Source organism: Delphinapterus leucas, chromosome 2 (assembly GCF_059928025.1).
Source record: "Delphinapterus leucas isolate spDelLeu-1000000601 "Yukka" chromosome 2, BTC_Dleu_Yukka2, whole genome shotgun sequence".
Classification (NCBI taxonomy): Eukaryota; Metazoa; Chordata; class Mammalia; order Artiodactyla; family Monodontidae; genus Delphinapterus; species Delphinapterus leucas.
In genome coordinates, this window is record NC_143130.1 from 93,176,444 (window position 1) to 93,197,186 (window position 20,743).

A 20,743-nucleotide genomic window follows, 5' to 3' on the forward strand; every position below is an offset into this window, starting at 1 on the left:
AATCCTACATGATGTCTTTATCCTGAGTGCATCCTCATCTGTGGATGAGGTGAAATTAAAATACTATCAATAGCTTCGAGGTCCTAGGCAAATCCAGTACAGCCCACTGATTTCCTTCTTTTCTCCTTCCTATCTGCTTTTAGAAGAATGTAGAAAAGAGAAATAGCAAAAAGAAAGTAGAAGAGAGACCATGCCTCCACTTTCCTTCCCTATTCATTTTTATAGACCTCTGAAACCTGAACTTTAGATGTTTACTATGAGGCAACAGAAAGACAAGTGTAATATAATTTAAGGGAAATATACATTATTGGCATCATAGCATTAGCAAAGATAACAGTTATGATAGGCCAGTACATCTAGGCAGCACTCGTAAGAAAGCAAATATGCTTGAGTTGAGTGTGGTTTACATAGTTGAAGCAGATTGTTACTCATTCACTGAGTAGGTGCTCAAAAGTTACCTGTTGAATGAATGAGTAATGTTATAAGGTGGGGAGACAGGCAGTAAATATGTACATAAGCACAATATAATCATAAATTGTATTAAATGCTGTGAAGAGAAAGAATAAGGTACTATGATGGAGAATAACAGGATGTCAGAGAAGGACTCAATATTCTTCATGTGAACCTTGAAAACCTCTAGTTTTGGCAATTTATAGATGTGTTAAAATGTGCAATAAACATTTTTCATATTTTATCCTATCAAAACTTGATAATCATCTGTGTTTTCTCCCATTTAATTTTTGCTCTTACTATTTATTAGCCATTCAAATCAAAACTGTTTATTCTCTATATGCGAAATTCACGGTATATTTTGGTCTTTATTATATCATTGACTATAAACATTTGTTTATATTTCAGCTGAATAAAAAGACCCAAGTGATGTTATAACAAAAAACACCTATTCATTCATCTTACTCCATCCTCCAATGCTACAGTTCAGCCAGGTGGAGTGATATAATTATTTGTGTGTAGAATAAAATAGCAAAATATGTTAGAACTACTATAATAATAGGTTTCTACAATTTCCATAAAAATCTATTTCAAGAGTTTTTCATTTAAGCTAAATTTCCATTTAGTCAAGTTTGTCCAAAATGAATAGGGTAGTAACTTTCACAGAAATCCAGCGTTTCATTTATGAAAGTTCCTGGGTCTCCTTTAGAAAATGAAAAATCCACCTGTCGTGCACTCCTTTCATCTTGAAAAATTTTACTGTATGTTGTGTGACCAGATACCAGCCCAGGGCAACAGGGCAAGAATGAGAAGACTGGAGCAAGTCATAATTTGGTTGTTGATTGAAAGCTTCCTTCTCTCTTAAATGTTGTGGGAGAAAAAAAATCCTGCCTATATTTATCTGCATTCCATCATATTTAAAATAATATGAAAAAAATTCAAACACTAATTAGTTCTACTCATGATATTTCACCAAAGTTTAATTTATTCACAGTGAAAGAGCTTTTTGTTCATTTTATCAGAATGATCATACAACTACTATTAGGAATTTTAGCTATATGGTATTACTGTGCCTTATACTTCTCAATTATAAATCTCAGCCCTAAAAATCTACTTAAAATTTTGAGTTTTTTTGCTTTTGCATTTATCAGTATTCTGTTTAGAAGACATTTTGACAGGTCATTAGAATAAAAAAATAACAGATGAATGTCTTTGCTTTTCACCAGGGAAACTAGATATGAGGCATATTCCTATTAATTGCTGAATAAGGCATATCTTTGATAACAATATCCTAATATGTCATTTTGGGAATTTCTAGGAATCAGTTGAATTCCATTACTCTTAACTATGGGCAGGCATTAGGATCCTTTGTGCTACTTACATGGGTGAAAACTGTGTGGTGGAAAACTGAGTTTTCAGCTGCAGGGACCTAGGGCCTTCAAAGAGTGGGAATCCTCCTTGTCAAGAGCTTTGTTTATGCTTTAGTTTGACTTTCATTTTACTTTATTTTGAATGTGGTTTTGCCTTATCTGAGGGTTCACAAAAAGATCATTTTCAGTGTTTAGGAAAACTATCACTGGGATGTGGGTGTTGCCAGATTTAGCTTGCTCTCTCTGTCTCTCTCTCAGGATGACAGTATGTCTGAAATATTGCAGGGGACATACTTATATGGAAAAAATTAGTTGTTTATCTGAAATGAAGATTTAACTAGGCATCCGCTATGTTATCTGGCAGACCTACTAGGGTAACAATATATCTTATCATCCAAACTAGGACACTTTTGAGAGTTAAATGGGACACTTTTAACAATTATGCCAGGATAACAGGCATAACTTGGAACTATCTGGGAAAACTGGAAAGTATGGCCAACCTAATTACAAGGGGTTTTGAAATTTTTAATTATTGGTTTTAGATTTTCATAAGCAATCACATCTCTCTGTCATTAACTTGTATAGCTGTTAATCTTTATGAAGTATATTGCTTTATAATTTCATATTAAAAATTTGATTAGGGCACCTTTAAAACTTTGGTGTCCTAACTGCTAGGTAGCTTCAAGCTTGACACAGGGTTAGAGTTCTCTTCTTTTTTTTTTCAGAAGAGTTTGAGAAGGATTGATATCTTTTACATACCAATATTAAAGAGAATTAAAGTTCTCTTTCTTCACGAGTAAAATGAGGAGCCTACCATTAGCACATGAGATTTTATAGTTCAAAATTTTTAAATTATTTCTTCTTTCTTTATATTATTTATATATGTATATGTTGCCATCAGCAGTTATAACTTAAGACAAGAAATCCATGTGTTTTCAGTCTTATATTTGGCTTCTTTTTCTTTTTAATTTATTTATGTGTTTTTTTTGGCTGCGTTGTGTCTTCGTTACTGCACACGGGCTTTCTCTATTTGCCGCAGGCGGGGGCTACTCTTGGTTGCGGTGCGCAGGCTTCTCATTGCTGTGGTTTCTCTTTGTTGCAGAGCACAGGCTCTAGGCGCACAGACTCAGTAGTTGTGGCACGTGGGCTCAGTAGTTGTGGTTCACGGGCTCTAGATCGCAGGCTCAGCAGTTGTGGCACATGGGCTTAGTCGCTCCGCGGCATTTGGGATCTTCCCTGACCAGGGCTCCAACCCGTGTCTCCTGCATTGGCAGGCGGATTCTTAACCACCACGCCAGCAGGGAAGTCCCTATTTGGTTTAATTCTTTTCTTTTAACCTAATCTTGTTTTGGGGGATTTAGTAAATAATTATTGTTCATATTTAGCTTTACCTTCTGAATTGTATATATACCCCTTTCTCTTCCCTTGCTCAGCCTAACTTAGTCTACAGATCCATCCACAAATATATGAGTACATGTTACATGCCAGCCTTTCTGCTGAATGCTACAGTAAATGTGATGTGGAATGTAACTTGGTTATATCCTTAGGGGCTTAGAGTCTAGACTTGATATGGTAGTCTCTCCACAGCTTTGTATATTTCAGTTGGGGTTTTTTCTCTGTCTTCTTCAAGCCTGTGTCTCCTATGAAGTATGATAATTAGTATGTCAGGAATACATGAATCATGGTTTTGAATAGGAGTTGTATGTTTTTTGTCTTATTCCAGTACCTGTTGATGCACAGAATTTTATTAGGGTTTTGGCTATATTAATGAAATGTCTTTGGGAAAAAACTTTTTACTGCTAGATAGTTTTTCTGTGTTGTAATTTATGAGGTGGAATAAAAATGATCATAGTCCAATATACTTGAACTGCCTTTAACCTTTGAGCAATGAGTTGACCCAGATAACAATTTTCCAGATTGTTTTAACTTTTAACACTTAAAAGTTTAATATCTGGTTTCTTTAAAGAAAAAAAATTTGTGTATTTTCTTGCTATTATTGTTTTGAGTGTCAACACTAGTTTTATATAATAATTATTTTAAAATGTACATTGCCCTATTTTTATTATTTTGAAAAGATATAAAATTATTTCTACTTCATACTCACATGGTAGAAAACTCACATGGTATAAAAGCATATATAGTGCAAAGTCATCCCTGTCTCCTAGCCACCCATTTTCCTCATAATCAGTTTGTATCAGTATTTTGTATATTCTTCCAGAGTTTGCATGTACAGATCATTATTTATATATTCTCTTTCTTCTTTTTGCACAAATGCTAACATACCATATATACTGTTGTATACTTTTCTTTTTTCACATAACACTGTATTTTGAAGATGACTCCTTATCAGAACATAAACAGCCTAATGTTTTTTTCCAAGCTGCATAGTATTCCATGTTACAAGGCCCCTACTAATCACTTTTTTAAATTGTTTTCACTTGTTTGCTATTATATACAATGTTTGATAAATAGCTTCATAACATACCTCATTTTGCACATGTGCAGCTCAGTTGGCAAGAGTGTGTATATCACTCCTGGAAAAGGAAATCCTGAGTCAAAGTGCATTCATACATGCCTTAAAATATGGGTTTGTTTTTCTTTAGTCTAAAGGTAAATGTGTTTATAGTAAAAACTTAAAACTTTTCAAGCGTTACCAAAAAGAATAAAGTGAAAAATAAATTCCCCAAACTCTTAGTCTCACTTCTCAGGTATAACATTTTCTCGTCTGTCTTTCTTGTGATTATCAATTTGCCTGATTTTTTTTCTTTTTTTTAAATATAAATGAACCAACAAGGACCTACTGTATAGCACAGGGAACTATACTCAGTATTTTGTAATAGCCTATAAGGGAAGAGAATCTGAAGAGGAATATATATATATCACTCTACTGTACACCTGAAACTAACATGATATTGTAAATCAACTATACTTTAATTTTTTAAAAAATACATATTTATATATATGACTCTATGGTATCCCATTATATGTATATACCATAATTTATCCATTAAGTTCCTCATTGGTGGGCATTTAAGATGTCTCCAGATCTTTTTTTATACTACAGACAAAGCTACAGTAAAAAACCTTGTAGATACCTTTGCATACATTTGGATGTGTTTCTACTGGGTAGATTTTTAGAATATAAGGAATATATGCATTTTAAAATTTTATTAGTTTTACTAACTGCTCTCCAAAAAGATAGTTCTGTTTTATACTTCCACCAGTATATCCTTGCTAACTATGGCTGTTATCAAACTTTTTAATCTTTGCCAATTTAGTAAGGGGCAAAAAGGAATTCTTACTTGAATTTCTTGTATTATGATTGATTTTGATAAATTGGCCATTTCTGTTTATTTTCTGTGTATTACTATTTGTGTCCTTTACCCATTTTTCTTATGGGTTGTTCACTTTTTTATTGATTTGTAAGTATACTCGTCTATGGGGAAATTAGCCTGTGGTCAAGTATGTTACAAATTTTATTCTCAGTTTTTTCATTTTTTTATCATGTGTATAGTCTGTAAATATACATAATTTGACCCTAAAGAGATGAGGAGAAGGCGGGGAGTGGTGGGAGTGAATTAGTGGAGGATCTAAAGCAAACTACTAATCACTTTTTAAGTAGGAAGAATAATGTGACAAAAATAATGTAGTGCTTTTATCTCCTTAGAGGAAAGAAGATATAAGTAAGAGATTGTACAGTATTTCGTATATATAAAGTATAATGACCATTCTGCAAATGTATTTATTTTTTATATTTTTCCCTCCAGAGGTATTGTCAGCTATGATTAGTGTGCTGTTGGTGTATATACTTATGGGATTCCTCCTATATGAAGCTGTCCAAAGAACTATCCATATGAAATATGAAATAAATGGAGATATAATGCTCATTACCGCAGCTGTTGGAGTTGCAGTTAATATGATGTAAGCTCTATTTTTAAAAAAATTTTAATAGGCTTTATTTTTTAAAGCAGTTTTAGATTCAAAGCAAACTTGTGCGGAAGGCACAGAGCTTTCCCATATATACCCTGCCCCCGCCACATGCATAGCCTCCCTGGTTATCATATCCCCCACCAGAGTGGTACAGTTGTTACAAACCATGAGCCTACACTGACTCATCATTATAGCACAGAGTCCATAGTTCACTTGAAGGTTCTCCCTTGGTGTTAAACTCATTCTATGAGTTTGGACAAATTTATAATGACATGTATCCACCATTATAGTATCATATACTCTGTATTGTTTTCACATTAATATTTTCAAGTACTGTGAACTTAGAGACTATTATGTATGCATTCAGTAGCCTGCAGTGATATTTTAATGTATTTTAAAGTTATGTAGTACATTAATTTTTCTTCTAAATGTTAATAAAACACTATTGGAATTACAAATTTCTCATGGGTTTGCTCAGGTATACTGAAGTTTGCCTAACAATCAGGAATTTAAGTAGGACAAAGTTTTTTTTAACTTTTACAATATTTTTATTTTAATAAGATTTTTTTGTAACTACCAACTTTTTTTCCTAAAAACTACAAAATCTTTAAGTTACATACCTAATCATTTGGACCAGGGGTCAGTAAACTTTTTATGTAAAGGGTCAGATAATAAATATTTTAGGCTTTGAGAGCCATACAGCCTCTTTGGCAGCTACTTAACTTTGCGGCTACAGAACAAAAGCACCCATATTCAGTATGTAAACAAATGAGCATGGCTGTGTTCCAATAATACTTTATTTACAAAAAAAAAAACTTTACTTATAAAAACAGGCAGTGAGCCAACTATGGTCTACAGACCATGGTTTGCCAATCCCTGTGCTAGTGGCCTCCATTAATACTTAGAATAAAATCAAAAGTTTTTACCATAGCCGCCCTTCCAACTCATCTCCCAACACTCTTGCTCACTTTATTCTAGCCACCATGGCTGTCTTGCTTTTTTAAGCACATACACATACAGCACATTTTCATCTTAGGGCCTTCGCCCTGGTGTTCCTTCTGCCTAGAACACTCTTCCACCACCATTTGCTTCCGGACTTCATTCAAGTCTCTACTCAGAATCTTAGTGAGGCCTTTTCTGATCACTCCCCATCACTCTCCACCTCTTTGCAATGCTTTACTTTTCTTCAAAGCATTCGCATTGCCCACCAGTACATTATGTATTTATTTGTTAATTCTCTGCCCTCTCTACTAGAACGTAAGTTCCATAGGGATAGGGATATGCCTGACTTATCACTGTTTTGACCCCAACACCTAGAACAGTACCTGATGCATAATAGGTGCTCAAAGATTTATTAAATGAATGAGTTCCATGTTGCCTCATTAGTGTCTGATTAGTAACAAATATTTCTGTCAATAATATTAGGAAGAATAATAATCTTTTCTTTTATTTTTAACAGAATGGGGTTGCTATTGAACCAATCTGGTCACCATCATGCCCATTCCCACTCCCTGCCTTCAAATTCTCCTACCACAGGTTCTAGATGTGGACAGAACCATGGGCAGGATAGCTTGGCAGTGAGAGCTGCATTTGTACATGCCTTGGGGGATCTGGTACAGAGTGTTGGTGTGCTAATAGCTGCATACATCATACGATTCAAGGTAACATGATTGCTAGTATTTTTATTTTAAAATATATATTTAATTTCAACATTAAAACTAAAGGTGACTGTCTTATCAGTATACTAGACACCTGTGCCAGTCCTATTCATTTTGCATTATGCAAGCATACTTGAACTATCAGTATATCTCTTTTATTAGCACCAAACACAATAGTATCAACCTCACGGGGTAACTTATCTGTTGGCTTTGGTGGTGCCTTCACTGAAGAACTCAATTCTAAGCCTTGTCACTCAACTGCTAGGTAGTGGAATGTGCACTGGAGTGCTCTGGAAATCCAGAGATCTGAGTTCTAGTCTTGGCTCTGCCTTTAATGCTTTGACCTTGAGCAGGTCCCTCAACTCTAAACTTGAGTTCCCTCCTCTTTAATATGAGGGGCTTAGACCAGATGGATGGCTGCTAAAACTCCTTCCAGCTCTGATAGTCTATGGTTCTGGGTGGAAGATTTAGAGAAAGCACAGAGGAAAACAGTGGAACAAATGACTAAACTTCTGGAAATACAATAGGTTTCACAAAGAAAGGCATTTAAACAGTCTAGGAAAGAGTGAAGACGTTTCTCAATTGGCATTATCCAAGTTTTAAAGATGTGCTCCAGTCCTGCTAAAGAACAGGGGACAGAGTATGCCTTACTTTGCTTTACAGACTGTTTTATGACTGTCTGTATTTAATCACGCAATTTTGATCTGTCATTTTTCAGCCAGAATACAAGATTGCTGATCCCATCTGTACATATGTGTTTTCATTACTTGTGGCTTTTACAACCTTTCGAATCGTATGGGACACAGTAGTCATAATACTAGAAGGTAAGATCTCTAGTATCCCCACTGTGGGTTTATTATTTCCCTAAATCAGATTGGGGCTGTTGGTGAGGGGCAGGAATACTCCAGGGTAGGAGCCATGTCTTTCTTTTTACTGATACTTATTAGTCTATAATACCACCTTACATGTAAAAAACATGTGGGAGTCAATGCACTCTCCCATCTATTACCCATTTGATCCTTATAATAGCCAAGAAAAGTAGGCAAGGCAGACATTATTATTCCCATTTACCAACAAGAAAATTGAGCCTCAGCGAGGTAACATAACTTCATTAAGGTCATGCTGCTAATAAACTGTGGACCTAGGACAAGAATGCAGCTCATGATTCTTAATACAGTTATGTTTAATAATTTATTTATTAAGTCTGTAATTCCCATTTAACTTGCTATTCTATTTCCAACATCCCTGCCTTACTGATATTAAGTATAAGCATTTAACTATAAGTTCTCAGAAGTAGGTTTATCTTTATTGTATGTTCGTTTTTCTTTTTTGTCTATCCTAGCTTGTTTATTAGATGAAGTCATCTGGTTTGAGTGACATTTCTTTTTAGTGAGAATGAACATTTTCTAAGTATTTATTAACCTCTTGTATATATCCTGCTATATGTGTGCATAGTTTATCTTAAAGTTTTAATATATTTTAAAGTGTTCATTTAAACTGAATTTGGTAAAGCCATTTGGTTTCTTTTTTAAAAAACTGTCCTATTAGTAATATATAAATTTTTTCTCAAAATAACCTTTACTTATAAATGATACATTCTGAATAGGTGTACCAAGCCATTTGAATGTAGACTATATCAAAGAAGCTTTGATGAAAATAGAAGATGTATATTCAGTGGAAGATTTAAATATCTGGTCTCTCACTTCAGGAAAACCTACTGCCATAGTACACATACAGCTAAGTAAGTTGCTGACGGTGAATGCTGGGGTTGGTGGACTTCTATCTTTGGAATTAAACATCTGTGCTTATGATTAAATAGGAAGACTTTTCTGATGGAAAGATATGTTTTAAGGGAAGGGTGAGGCTCTTCAGAACGTGAGTTGCAGGTCAATTTATTGTTGGCAGAGCAATAATTTTCTATCTCTTTGATGAGATATTACAAATTGATTTTTTCCCTTCAGATAAAAGGCACAAAGTATATTTACCATGTTTTTTCTATATAAGAAAAGCTAAACTCTATGTTTTTATTTCTTTAAATCATTTCACAGCTTTTTATTTTTTTATCAAAATAATACATGCATATGGTTTATTTTAAAAACTACAAAAGATGAAAGACTTGTAATTGATGTCTAGTATTTTTTCTCTACCCAAGAGTGGAATACAGAGATTGGAATAATGAGAAGTCATTCTGGCTTTGTAAACTGAAATACTTCTCTAACAGAATAGCTTCAAGAGGGTAGAAATCAAACTAATAAAAATCTGTTCACAGTATAATAAGATTGTTTTTGCCCTTTGTCTTGTTCACTAATGTGTAACTGTATACAATGAATAGTAATGATATTTTCTTGACCTTGCAGTTCCTGGAAGTTCATCTAAATGGGAGGAAGTACAGTCCAAAGCAAAGCATTTATTATTGAACACGTTTGGCATGTATAAATGTACTATTCAGCTTCAGAGTTATAGGCAAGAAGTGGACAGAACTTGTGCAAACTGTCAGAGTTCCAGTCCCTAATTGTATACATTTTGGAGACTACCGCCTTATTTATCCTGCAGTCACAGATGTAAGAGCAATAAATGCACACCTAAATGAGAAATGGAATTCCTGACAGCTGTGTCAGTATCAAGCACTGGTCTCTCAAAACAGTCACTCTAGCCTGACAGTGCTACTTTCTGTTTAATGGCAAAATGAGACTTCACCATGATTTTCAGACGAAGATGTTTCTAAAACACTGTTTACAGAATGAGACATGACTCTACAGATACCTCATAGAAGACAATCCGAGACCGTACTTCATTAATTATGACAGTACATGTCTTAAAGGAAGCATCAAGAATTCAGTATTTGCATTTAAAAATCCTTTTTAAAGGCCATTTTATATCAAGCCAGTGCTGGAAAACTGAATTTTTTTATTATGTAATCTTGAACCCAGCTTCTGGAATTTGACACCCAGCTCTCTTTTTACCAAAATTATTTCTCAGCAGATTTCAGAAAGTACTACTAATTTTCCAGAGAGTGGAATAAGCATGTATTCCTAGAGTTTCAGAAATGTTTGATTTCACAAATAAGTCTTAATCTTACTGTTAACAATTTGTAATCAACTTTTTCCAGACGTTACAGGGTTTTGAATCTCAAAGTTAGCATTTTTGGTTATTTGTAACCTTATCAGAACCAAATCTTTACATATTGTGGTCACTGTCATTAAATTGTTTAGGAAATATTTTCAATATTATTCTGAATAGCAGAAGTTAATCATAAACTCAAATTACTATATGATAATTTAAAACAAAATATGGGAGTGAGGATGGGGTGTGGAGTTTCAGATTTAAGTCTTCCCGAAATCACTTGTTGTTCATGGAATTATTTTAAGAACAGCAAGAGACTGCAAAAGGTAAACAATGATCCTCTGTCCTTTTAAGAACTGCTTTACCTTTTGTACAGAAAGTTTGCTTGGTACCTTGCTTCCTTCCTGCTTCCATACCAGTTAATCTGTGTTTTCAGGGTAAAACTCTGGGAAGCTAAGGTTCAGTGTGCCCTTCACCTCTCATGTGTAGATTAACCACATTCCTCCAGAGAATTTTGGCTGGATGATATGGATTAGGGATTCTCCATGGAATCCAGAAACCCTAGGATGTAATTTTGAAGTTTTTCCAATAATAATACCTTAACAGAAACTCCCAGAGGGATTGGGGCAAGATATTACTCTGAGAAAACAAAATTTTCAAGGGTTTTTGACCTTGTGTGTGTGTTTTTTAAAGCAGGGGAATGGGGATGGACATGAAATCTGTGTTGTAGGGAGGCTAAGCATAAAAGTTTTCAGAGCAAATGCAACTAATTGGTAACAATTGTGTTAAAGAGGCAGCTGTGAATATTCATGTTTCATTTTGCAACTGTTGGTTTTGAGATTATCTTTATGCACATTAGAAATCCATTTTCAAGAGGAACAGTTTCTTATCCCAAGAATGGATATGGTTCTTTGACTCCTCAGAACCAGAGTAGAGTGTACTAGACAAGTTGTGAACTGAAGTCCCAGGTGGGCATGCAGTTGACTTCTGATATAAATGAAGAATAGGAAACAGATTTCATCTTCCTACCAAGAAACTCACTATGTGATAAACCTAAGATAAAACCTAGATTTACCTAAACATTTATTGAGTTGATGGTATCCAATAAAAGGGTTGATGAGGATTAATGGCTCCTAATAAAACCCAGTGTCTGTTGAATTGAATTGAAAATTCACTTTATGGGATTCTTACTGTGAATCTATTTAAAATAATGCTTTGAATTTTTCAGAAATTTCAGTAGCATATAAACTGTTTAAATCAAAATAAATATAAAATTAAAATACAGAGGGCAAGGAAGAATAAATGAGAGACATTTCAGTGGACATCTGGGTATTTATGGACTTTGAGTACCTAGCAAGAGAAATGAAAAGAATATGCATTATATATGCTAATTATGCTAATGGATTTTCCCATATTTGCTAATTGTTCCTCATATCTATGGAGCTTGTTTCTTGTAAACTTTATCTTAAATAGCTATATATGACTTTTCATAATGACCCATTCCTTGGAAAGTTATTTGATGAAACAGTCTAAAATCCATTTGAGGATTGAAAGGATCCTCTTGTAAAATGCAGAAACACTGAAAACTTTTGTAAATTTTAATTATAGTGTTCTCCTTAAAGTGAGGTACACATGAAGTTTCCTGTGCTTTGCTTTTTGTAGCAAAGACTATAGACTTTGTACTTGTACTCCACTGGGTCTGTAAGATTTGAGGATTGATAGATTTAACTTTTTGTAACTTCACAAGACCCACAGAGAGGGATGTGAACTTAGCAGATACGACCAGGAACTGTACAGCTGGTCTGTCCTTCACCTGCTTAGTTACAGCCCTAAGTTACACTCCTCAGCCAGCCCTCAGAAAGGGCTTTCCATTGTCCTGGGAAAGGCAGTGGCTGTTTGTATAAATACCAAGCATTGTTAATTTTGCACGGAAAACATCACAACATAAAAACTGGGCGGTTCTTCATTGCAATGTATTTCAGTTAACATTTGCAAATAATCAGAGTTACTTGTGTATATAACCTGTGTTTCACAGCTCTGGCCAGATGCAGCATTTTGATTTATTTTAGGAAAAAGACCTATTGTTTCATTAATGACCATGCTGCTTTAGAAATATAATGTGGGGAATGCAGTTGAGTAAGGCATATTTCAGAAGGCTTTGAAATGCAGAACCAGTAGTGCTTGTAATTCCTCCATTTACATTTTCCATTAGCTATTTCTTGTGTAATGTGAGCCCAGATTTTCACAACTTGCAGCTCCCATCAGTATTATTTGCCAAATCACTGGATTTCTTATTTTACTGTTTTCAAGTTTGGGTGCTTTGTTCCCATTTTTCTAAAACTAGTTTTCTGCTCTTAGGAGTCTCAATGTTCTGGTTCTGTCTCTTGAACCCAGGTGTCCTCACCGACAGTGTTTGTCTTTAGTAGAATTTTCCCAGAATAGACTCAGGCAGGATCAGATACTTGAGCTTCCCTTTCATTTTAATGTGAGGAAAAACCATCTTTCAGAGACAAAGCACCACTTATAAATGTGTTTCTGGGTAGGGAAGAACCTTGTTTTAAACAGCTGGTTGTTCCTGATCCAGATTTCTCTGCATGCTGAGCTCTATAGAGTAAGTGTGGTAGAAGTGGATGCACTATACAACAAACAGCAAGCCAAGATCACTGCTGATAAGACTCGGGGTTGTGTTTCTCAAACCACCACTCTTACTACTTTAGAAGAGAGAAGAATTCACTTCTGAAACAAGCACAATTAGCTAAATTTATTTTCTTCTTATGTGTTTATATTAATTGGTTCACCATATTGAATAAGGCGTTCTTATGGAATTTGAGCCCCTTTGGAATAAGGTTTTAGGCACTTTTGCTGTTGCCTCTACCGTACATACAGTAAATTTAAAGTTATAGAATGTGTTCATAGATACAAGATTAGTTCATTGGGTTCAGTTTGTCTTTGAACCAAACTTCACTTTTGAGCCTGTTGGGTATTAGTCACAAATGAATAGTGGCACCTCGCTATATGCTGTGTTGAGGGGAGGCCAGCCTGATCCCCAAATTGATGATTAAGCTTAATGTCTCTATAACCAAAATACCATTTGCAAACCCTGGCTACAGATCTATCCTGTGAATCCCACCAGACAGGGCTTCAGATTTATGTTAACAGATCGCTAGCCAGGGATATTGTGATGTTGATAGGAGCACGCAAATTGGAGAGAAGAATTGTTGTGAGAGTTCCTCGGTGTTGAATTGTGTGTGTGCAACTGGGTTACACATTCGGGCCAGCCTGTCATTGAATTCTTGCTTACAAAAGGTTTAACCCGTTCTTCCAGTCATGTGGTGAGGACCAACAAACATTTTCTGAGTTTTGGTAAGATTGGAAAACATTATGGAGACTTTCCCAGTTAAACCTGTGACAGTGTCAATTTAAATATTGCAATTAAGTATATTACGAAATAACTGCAACACAAAATTGAAATGTGCCAGTATGTCAGCTTTGCACCTGAAAAATAATGTATATTTGGAAAGCTTATGCTTCTCTAAATAAATGTATGTTAATAAGTAAGCCATATCACAGTTTAAGAAATTGTATATACTTTTCCATATACACCTTCAGAAACTAGGTATTTTGCATAATGACTGATTTTAGAAAGATTTTGAAGCTGGAGTTTGTCCATGTAATTTAAGATCGAAGTACACTATATGTATATGTACTGTATTTGCAATTTTCAAATTGTAATTTCCTATACATTTATTAAATAAAGTATTGTTTTGCCATGTGGTTTATTAAAAAATGAAAGTGTACATTGCCTTAAATTTCTAGGCTTTTTAAATTGAATAAATAATCATAATAGGCCTTAAAAGATAATCTTCTTAGAAAGAAAAGCATTGGAAAATAGATTTTAACCTATCTAGTTTTATTTATTTATTTTTAATTAATTAATTTTTTGGCTGCATTGGGTCTTCATTGCTGCGCGTGGGCTTTCTCTAGTTGGGGCAAGTAGGGGCTACTCTTTGTTGCGGTGCACGGGCTTCTCATTGCGGTGGCTTCTTTTGTTGTGGAGCATGGGCTCTAGGCACGCGGGCTTCAGTAGTTCTGGCACGCGGGCTCAGTAGTTCTGGCACGCGGGCTCAGTAGTTGTGGCGCACGGGCTTGGTGGCTCCGCGGCATGTGAGATCTTCCCAGACCAGGGCTCGATCCCGTGTCCCCTACCTTGGCAGGCGGATTCTTAACCACTGCGCCACCAGGGAAGTCCCCCTATCTAGTTGCATAATCTCTGATTGTAATGCCTTTTAGATGTTTAAGAAATAACATCTTCCAGATAGGATAAAAGAGAGATTAGAAGAACCTTTACTTTTTATATCAGTCACTTTTAATGTCCCTGCAGCCCCAGCAACAGTGGCAGACAGGAAAGAAAGAGGCCCTAGCAGGAGTGAGTTTGGTGAGGACCATCAGGAAGTGTGAGCGTTGCGACCTGAGGAGCCTCCAACGGTGCAGACCAGGGGTCGGCGGCACGCCTCACAGGCCCGTCTGCCAGCCTGTTTGTATGGCCCAAAGAGCTGAGGGTGGTTTTCTCATTTTTTTAATGGTTAAAAAAATCAGAATAATAATATTTCATGAGATGAAAATTATGTAAACTTTAAATTTCAGTGTCTGTAAATAAACTCACTGAACCCATCCACACGCATTCAACCATGGCTGCTCTCTCATGCTGCAGTGGCAAAATTGAGTAGTTGTGACAAATATAAGATATTTACTATCTGTCCCTTTATAGAAAAAGTTTGCTGGCCTCTGGTGTACCCTATTGTACCATTTTAGGGCCATAACAGCATAAATGGATGCAGCAAGCTCTTGTAGAGCCCCCTTGGAAGTTTCTGTGACTGGTTGATCTGATGGCTACCCAAGTCACCAAAAGGTCTTCTCCTCCCTTTACCTTTTTTCTTTTCTTTATCCGCCTTGGAGTTTGGGGCCGAAATATAGGGAAAGAGTAGCAAGATTTCAAATATTACCTACGTACCATATGTTCTATGTAATGTTCAGCAGCAAAGCCATTTTATACCCAGAGCACCATGATCACCAGCGTCATTTAAGAATATTCTTCGGGACTTCCCCGGTGGTCCAGTGGGTAAGACTCGGAGCTCCCAATGCACGGGGCCCAGGTTCGATCCCTGGTCGGGAAACTAGATCCCACATGCATGCCGCAACTAAGACCCCATGCAGACTAAATAAATAAAGTATTTTTTAAAAAAACTATTTTTCAACGTAAAGCTTATTCACCTGAATTTTTAAATTTCTCACTTAAGTTATGACAAAAAAATGAAGGAAATAAAAATGTATATATGTTGAATACCTTATGTAGTTGGTGCCAACTGGGAGTTCACAAACAAAAAACATTTTATCTGCTAAGTAAATTGAAAATTGGCTGTCAGTCTTTTAAAAGAGTATGTTCTTTAGAGTTTTCCAGTTAGCTAGCTAGTAAAAGACAACTATTTTTGAAAACAGTAATAAATACAGTTTTAGATAAGTTATACTAGTAAATACTGATATGTTACTTTGTGATTATATACCTAGCTCTATTTGTTTTTGATGTGTTATATTTTGGGGTCCATGTCAGATGCTAAAACAAATCCTAATCTGGGCTACCAGCCATACAAACTCTTATTTATGCTAAACTTTCAGCTTTATTTAATATATTAGAATAATATTTTTTATTATAATTCAGTTCCAACTATGATCTATTATAATTGCTATAAGCTGTGAAATAAACTAAGCATAAATAGGAATTACGAAGCCTTAGGACATCTCTATGTGAATCGTGTTTAAGATTAAGATGTTTAAACCTCCTAAGATTATAAGGTTCAGTGAAATATAACCAAAGATGTCATTTTCAAGCAGCACTCTGGTTTAAGGCTCTCATGTAACTTTTACAGAATGTAAACTGTAAAGTTTGGCCTGTGGGTATTACCCAATAAACATGAAGATGATACTTTGTAAGTTACCAAATAGCTTCGATGTCTCCTGTCCTGGACTTTTCAAAGACTTATTCTGGTTTGATTTTAAATTCCTATTGTCTGTGTTTCACTTGCCCGTTTCTGCACATTGGTTTGTGGGTTGTTGTTGTGGGTTGTTTTTGTTTTTTCTTTTTTAATTTTTTTATTATTTTTAACATCTTTATTGGAGTATAATTGCTTTACATTGTTGCTGCTGTATAACAAAGTGAATCAGCTATACGTATACACATATCCCCATATCCCCTACCTCTTGTGTCTTCCTCCCTCCCTCCCTATCCCACCCTTCTAGGTGGTCACAAAGCACCGAGCTAATCTCCCTGTACTATGCAGCTGCTTCCCACTAGTTATCTATTTCACATTTGGTAGTGTATATATGTCCATGCCACTCTCTCACTTCATCCCAGCTTACCCTTCCCCCTCCCCGTGTCCTCAGGTCCACTCTCTATGTCTATGTCTTTATTCCTGTCCTGCCCCTAGGTTCTTCAGAACCATTATTTTATTTTTAGATTCCATATATATGTGTTAGCATACATTATTTGTTTTTCTCTTTCTGCCTTACTTTACTCTGTATGACAGTCTCTAGGTCCATTCACCTCACTACAAATAACTCAATTTCATTTATTTTTATGGCTGAGTAATATTCTATTGTATATATGTGTCACATCTTCTTTATCCAATCATCTGTCGATGGACACTTAGGTTGTTTCCATCTCCGGGCTATTGTAAATAGTGCTGCAATGAACATTTTGGTACATGACTCTTTTTGAATTATGGTTTTCTCAGGGTATATGCCCAGGAGTGGGATTGCTGGGTCATGTGGTAGTTCTATTTTTAGTTTTTTAAGGAACCTCCATACTGTTCTCCATAGTGGCTGTATCAATTTATATTCCCACCAGCAGTGCAAGAGGGTTCCCTTTTCTCCACCCCCTCTCCAGCATATACTGTTTGTAGGTTTTTGATGATGGCCATTCTGACCAGTGTGAGGTGATACCTCATTGTACTTTTGATTTGCATTTCTCTAATGATTAGTGATGTTGAGCATCTTTTCATGTGTTTGTTGGCAATCTGTATATCTTCTTTGGAGAAATGTCTATTTAGGTCTGCTGCCCAGTTTTGCATTGGGTTGCTTGTTGTTTTGATATTGAGCTGCATGAGCTGCTTGTATATTTTGGAGATTAATCCTTTGTCAATTGCTTCGATTGCAAATATTTTCTCCCATTCTGAGGGTTGTCTATTTGTCTTGTTTATTGTTTCCTTTACTGTGCAAAAACTTTTACGTTTCATTAGGTCCCATTTGTTTATTTTTGTTTTTATTTCCATTTCTCTAGGAGGTGGGTCAAAAAGGATCTTGCTGTGATTTATGTCATAAAGTGTTCTGCCTGTTTTTCTCTAAGAGTTTTATAGTGTCTGACCTTACATTTAGGTCTTTATTCCATTATGAGTTTATTTTTGTGTACAGTGTTAGGGAGTGTTCTAATTTCATTCTTTTACATGTAGCTGTCCAGTTTTCCCAGCACCACTTATTGAAGATGCTCTCTTTTCTCCATTTTATATTCTTCGCTCCTTTATCAAATTTAAGGTGACCATATGTGCATGAGTTTATCTCTGATTCCGCCAGCTCCATTTTTCTTTCTCAAGATTGCTTTGGCTATTCGGGGTCTTTTGTGTTTCCATACAAATTGTGACATTTTTGTTCTAATTCTGTGAAAAATGCCATTGTTAGTTTGATAGGGATTGCACTGAATCTGTAGATTGCTTTGGGTAGTAGAGTCATTTTCACAATGTTGACTCTTCCAGTCCAAGAACATGGTATATCTCTCCATCTGTTTGTATCATCTTTAATTTCTTTCATCAGTGTCTTATAGTTTTCTGCATACAGGTCTTTTGTCTCCGTAGGTAGGTTTATTCCTAGGTATTTTATTCTTTTTGTTGCAATGGTAAGTGGGAGTGTTTCCTTCATTTCTCTTTCAGATTTTTCATCATTAGTGTATAGGAATGCAAGAGATTTCTGTGCATTAAATTTGTATCCTGCTACTTTACCAGATTCATTGATTAGCTCCAGTAGTTTTCTGGTAGCATCTTTAGGATTCTCTATGTATAGTATCATGTCGTCTGCAAACTGACAGTTTTACTTCTTCTTTTCCGATTTGTATTCCTTTTATTTCTTTTTCATCTCTGATTGCTATGGCTAAAACTTCCAAAACTGTGTTGAATAATAGTGGTGAGAGTAGGCAACCTTGTCTTGTTCCTGATCTTAGTGGAAATGGTTTCAATATTTCCCATTGAGAACGATGTTGGCTGTGGGTTTGTCATATATGGCCTTTACTATGTTGAGGTAAGTTCCCTCTATGCCTGCCCTCTGGAGAGTTTTTTCATAAATGGGTGTTGAATTTTGTCAAAAGATTTTTCTGCATCTATTGAGATTATCATATGGTTTTTATCCTTCAGTTTGTTAATACGGAGTATGACATTCATTTATTTGTGTATATTGAAGAATCCTTGCATTCCTGGGATAAACCCCACTTAATCATGGTGTATGATCCTTTTAATGTGCTGCTGGATTCTGTTTGCTAGTATTTTGTTGAGGATTCTTGCATCTATGTTCATCAGTGATATTGGCCTATAGTTTTCTTTTTTTGTAACATCATTGTCTGGTTTTGGTATCAAGGTGATGGTAGCCTCATAGAATGAGTTTGGGAGTGTTCCTCCCTCTGCTGTATTTTGGAAGAGTTTGAGAATGATAGGTGTTGGCTCTTCTCTAAATGCTTGATAGAATTCGCCTGTGAAGCCATCTGGTCCTGGGCTTTTGTTTACTGGAAGATTTTTAATCACAGTCTCAATTTCAGTGCTTATGATTGGTCTGTTTATATTTTCTATTTCTTCCTGGTTCAGTCTCAGAAGTTTGTGCTTTTCTAAGAATTTGTCCATTTCTCCCAGGTTGTCCATTTTATTGGCATATAGTTGCTCGTAGTAATCTCTCATGATCCTTTGTATTTATGCAGTGTCAGTTGTTACTTCTTTTTCATTTCTAATTCTGTGGATTTGAGTCTTCTGCCTTTTTTTCTTGATGAGTCTGGCTAATGGTTTATCAATTTTGTTTATCTTCTCAAAGAACCAGCTTTTAGTTTTATTGTTCTTTGCTATTGTTTCCTTCATTTCTTTTTCATTTCTTTCTGATCTGATCTTTATGATTTCTTTCCTTCTGCTAACTTTGGGGTTTTTTTGTTCTTTCTCTGATTGCTTTAGGTGTAAGGTTAGGTTGTTTATTTGAGATGTTTCTTGTTTCTTGAGGTAGGATTGTATTGCTATGAACTTCCCTCGTAGAGCTGCTTTTGCTGCATCCCATAGGTTTGGGGTCATCGTATTTTCATTGTCATTTGTTTCTATGAATTTTTTGATTTTGTCTTTGATTTCTTCAGTGATCTCTTGGTTATTTAGTAGTGTATTGTTTAGCCTCCTTGTGTTTGTATTTTTTACAGATTTTTTTTCCTGTAATTGATATCTAGTCTCATAGCGTTGTAGTCGGAAAAGATACTTGATACGATTTCAATTTTCTTTAATTTACCAAGGCTTGATTTGTGACCCAAGATGTGCTCTGTCCTGGAGAATGTTCCATGAGCACTTGAGAAGAAAGTGTATTCTGTGGTTTTTGGATGGAATGTCCTATAAATATCAATTAAGTCCATCTTGTTTCATTTAAAGCTTGTGTTTCCTGATTTATTTTCATTTTGGATGATCTGTCCATTGGTGAAAGTGGGGTGTTAAAGTCCCCTACTATGATTGTGTTACTTTCGATTTCCCCTTTTATGGCTGTTAGCATTTGCCTTATGTATTGAGGTGCTCCTATGTTGGGTGCATAAATATTTACAATTATTATGTCTTTTTCCTGGATTGATCTCTTGATCATTATGTAGTGTCCTTCTTTGTCTCTTGTAATAGTCTTTATTTTAAAGTCTATTTTGTCTGATATGAGAATGCTACTCCAGCTTTCTTTTGGTTTCCATTTGCATGGAATATCTTTTTCTATCTTCTCACTTTTAATCTGTATGTTTCCTTAGGTCTGAAATGGGCCTCTTGTAGACAGCATATATATGGGTCTTGTTTTTGTATCCATTCAGCCAGTCTGTGTCTTTTGGGTGGAGCATTTAATCCATTTACATTTAAGTTAATTATTGATATATATGTTCCTATTATCATTTTCTTAATTGTTTTGGGTTTGTTTTTGTAGGTCTTTTCCTTCTCTTGTGTTTCCTGCCTAGAGAAGTTC

At 35.4% G+C, this 20,743-nt stretch overlaps 1 protein-coding gene across 2 annotated transcripts in view; it reads left to right on the top strand.

Annotated features, from left to right (window-relative positions):
• SLC30A4 (solute carrier family 30 member 4) overlaps window positions 1-19,093 on the top strand; it is a 35,123-nt gene extending 16,030 nt beyond the window's left edge. For both annotated transcript variants that reach the window (XM_089907269.1, XM_022587186.3), the window contains 5 exons: window positions 5,588-5,741; window positions 7,210-7,411; window positions 8,127-8,232; window positions 9,015-9,149; window positions 9,766-19,093. In XM_089907269.1, coding sequence (XP_089763395.1) covers window positions 5,588-5,741; window positions 7,210-7,411; window positions 8,127-8,232; window positions 9,015-9,149; window positions 9,766-9,920 — 752 coding nt within the window. In that variant the 3' untranslated portion in view covers window positions 9,921-19,093. The remainder of the gene's footprint in view (window positions 1-5,587; window positions 5,742-7,209; window positions 7,412-8,126; window positions 8,233-9,014; window positions 9,150-9,765) is intronic.
• Window positions 19,094-20,743: the final 1,650 nt, after the last annotated feature.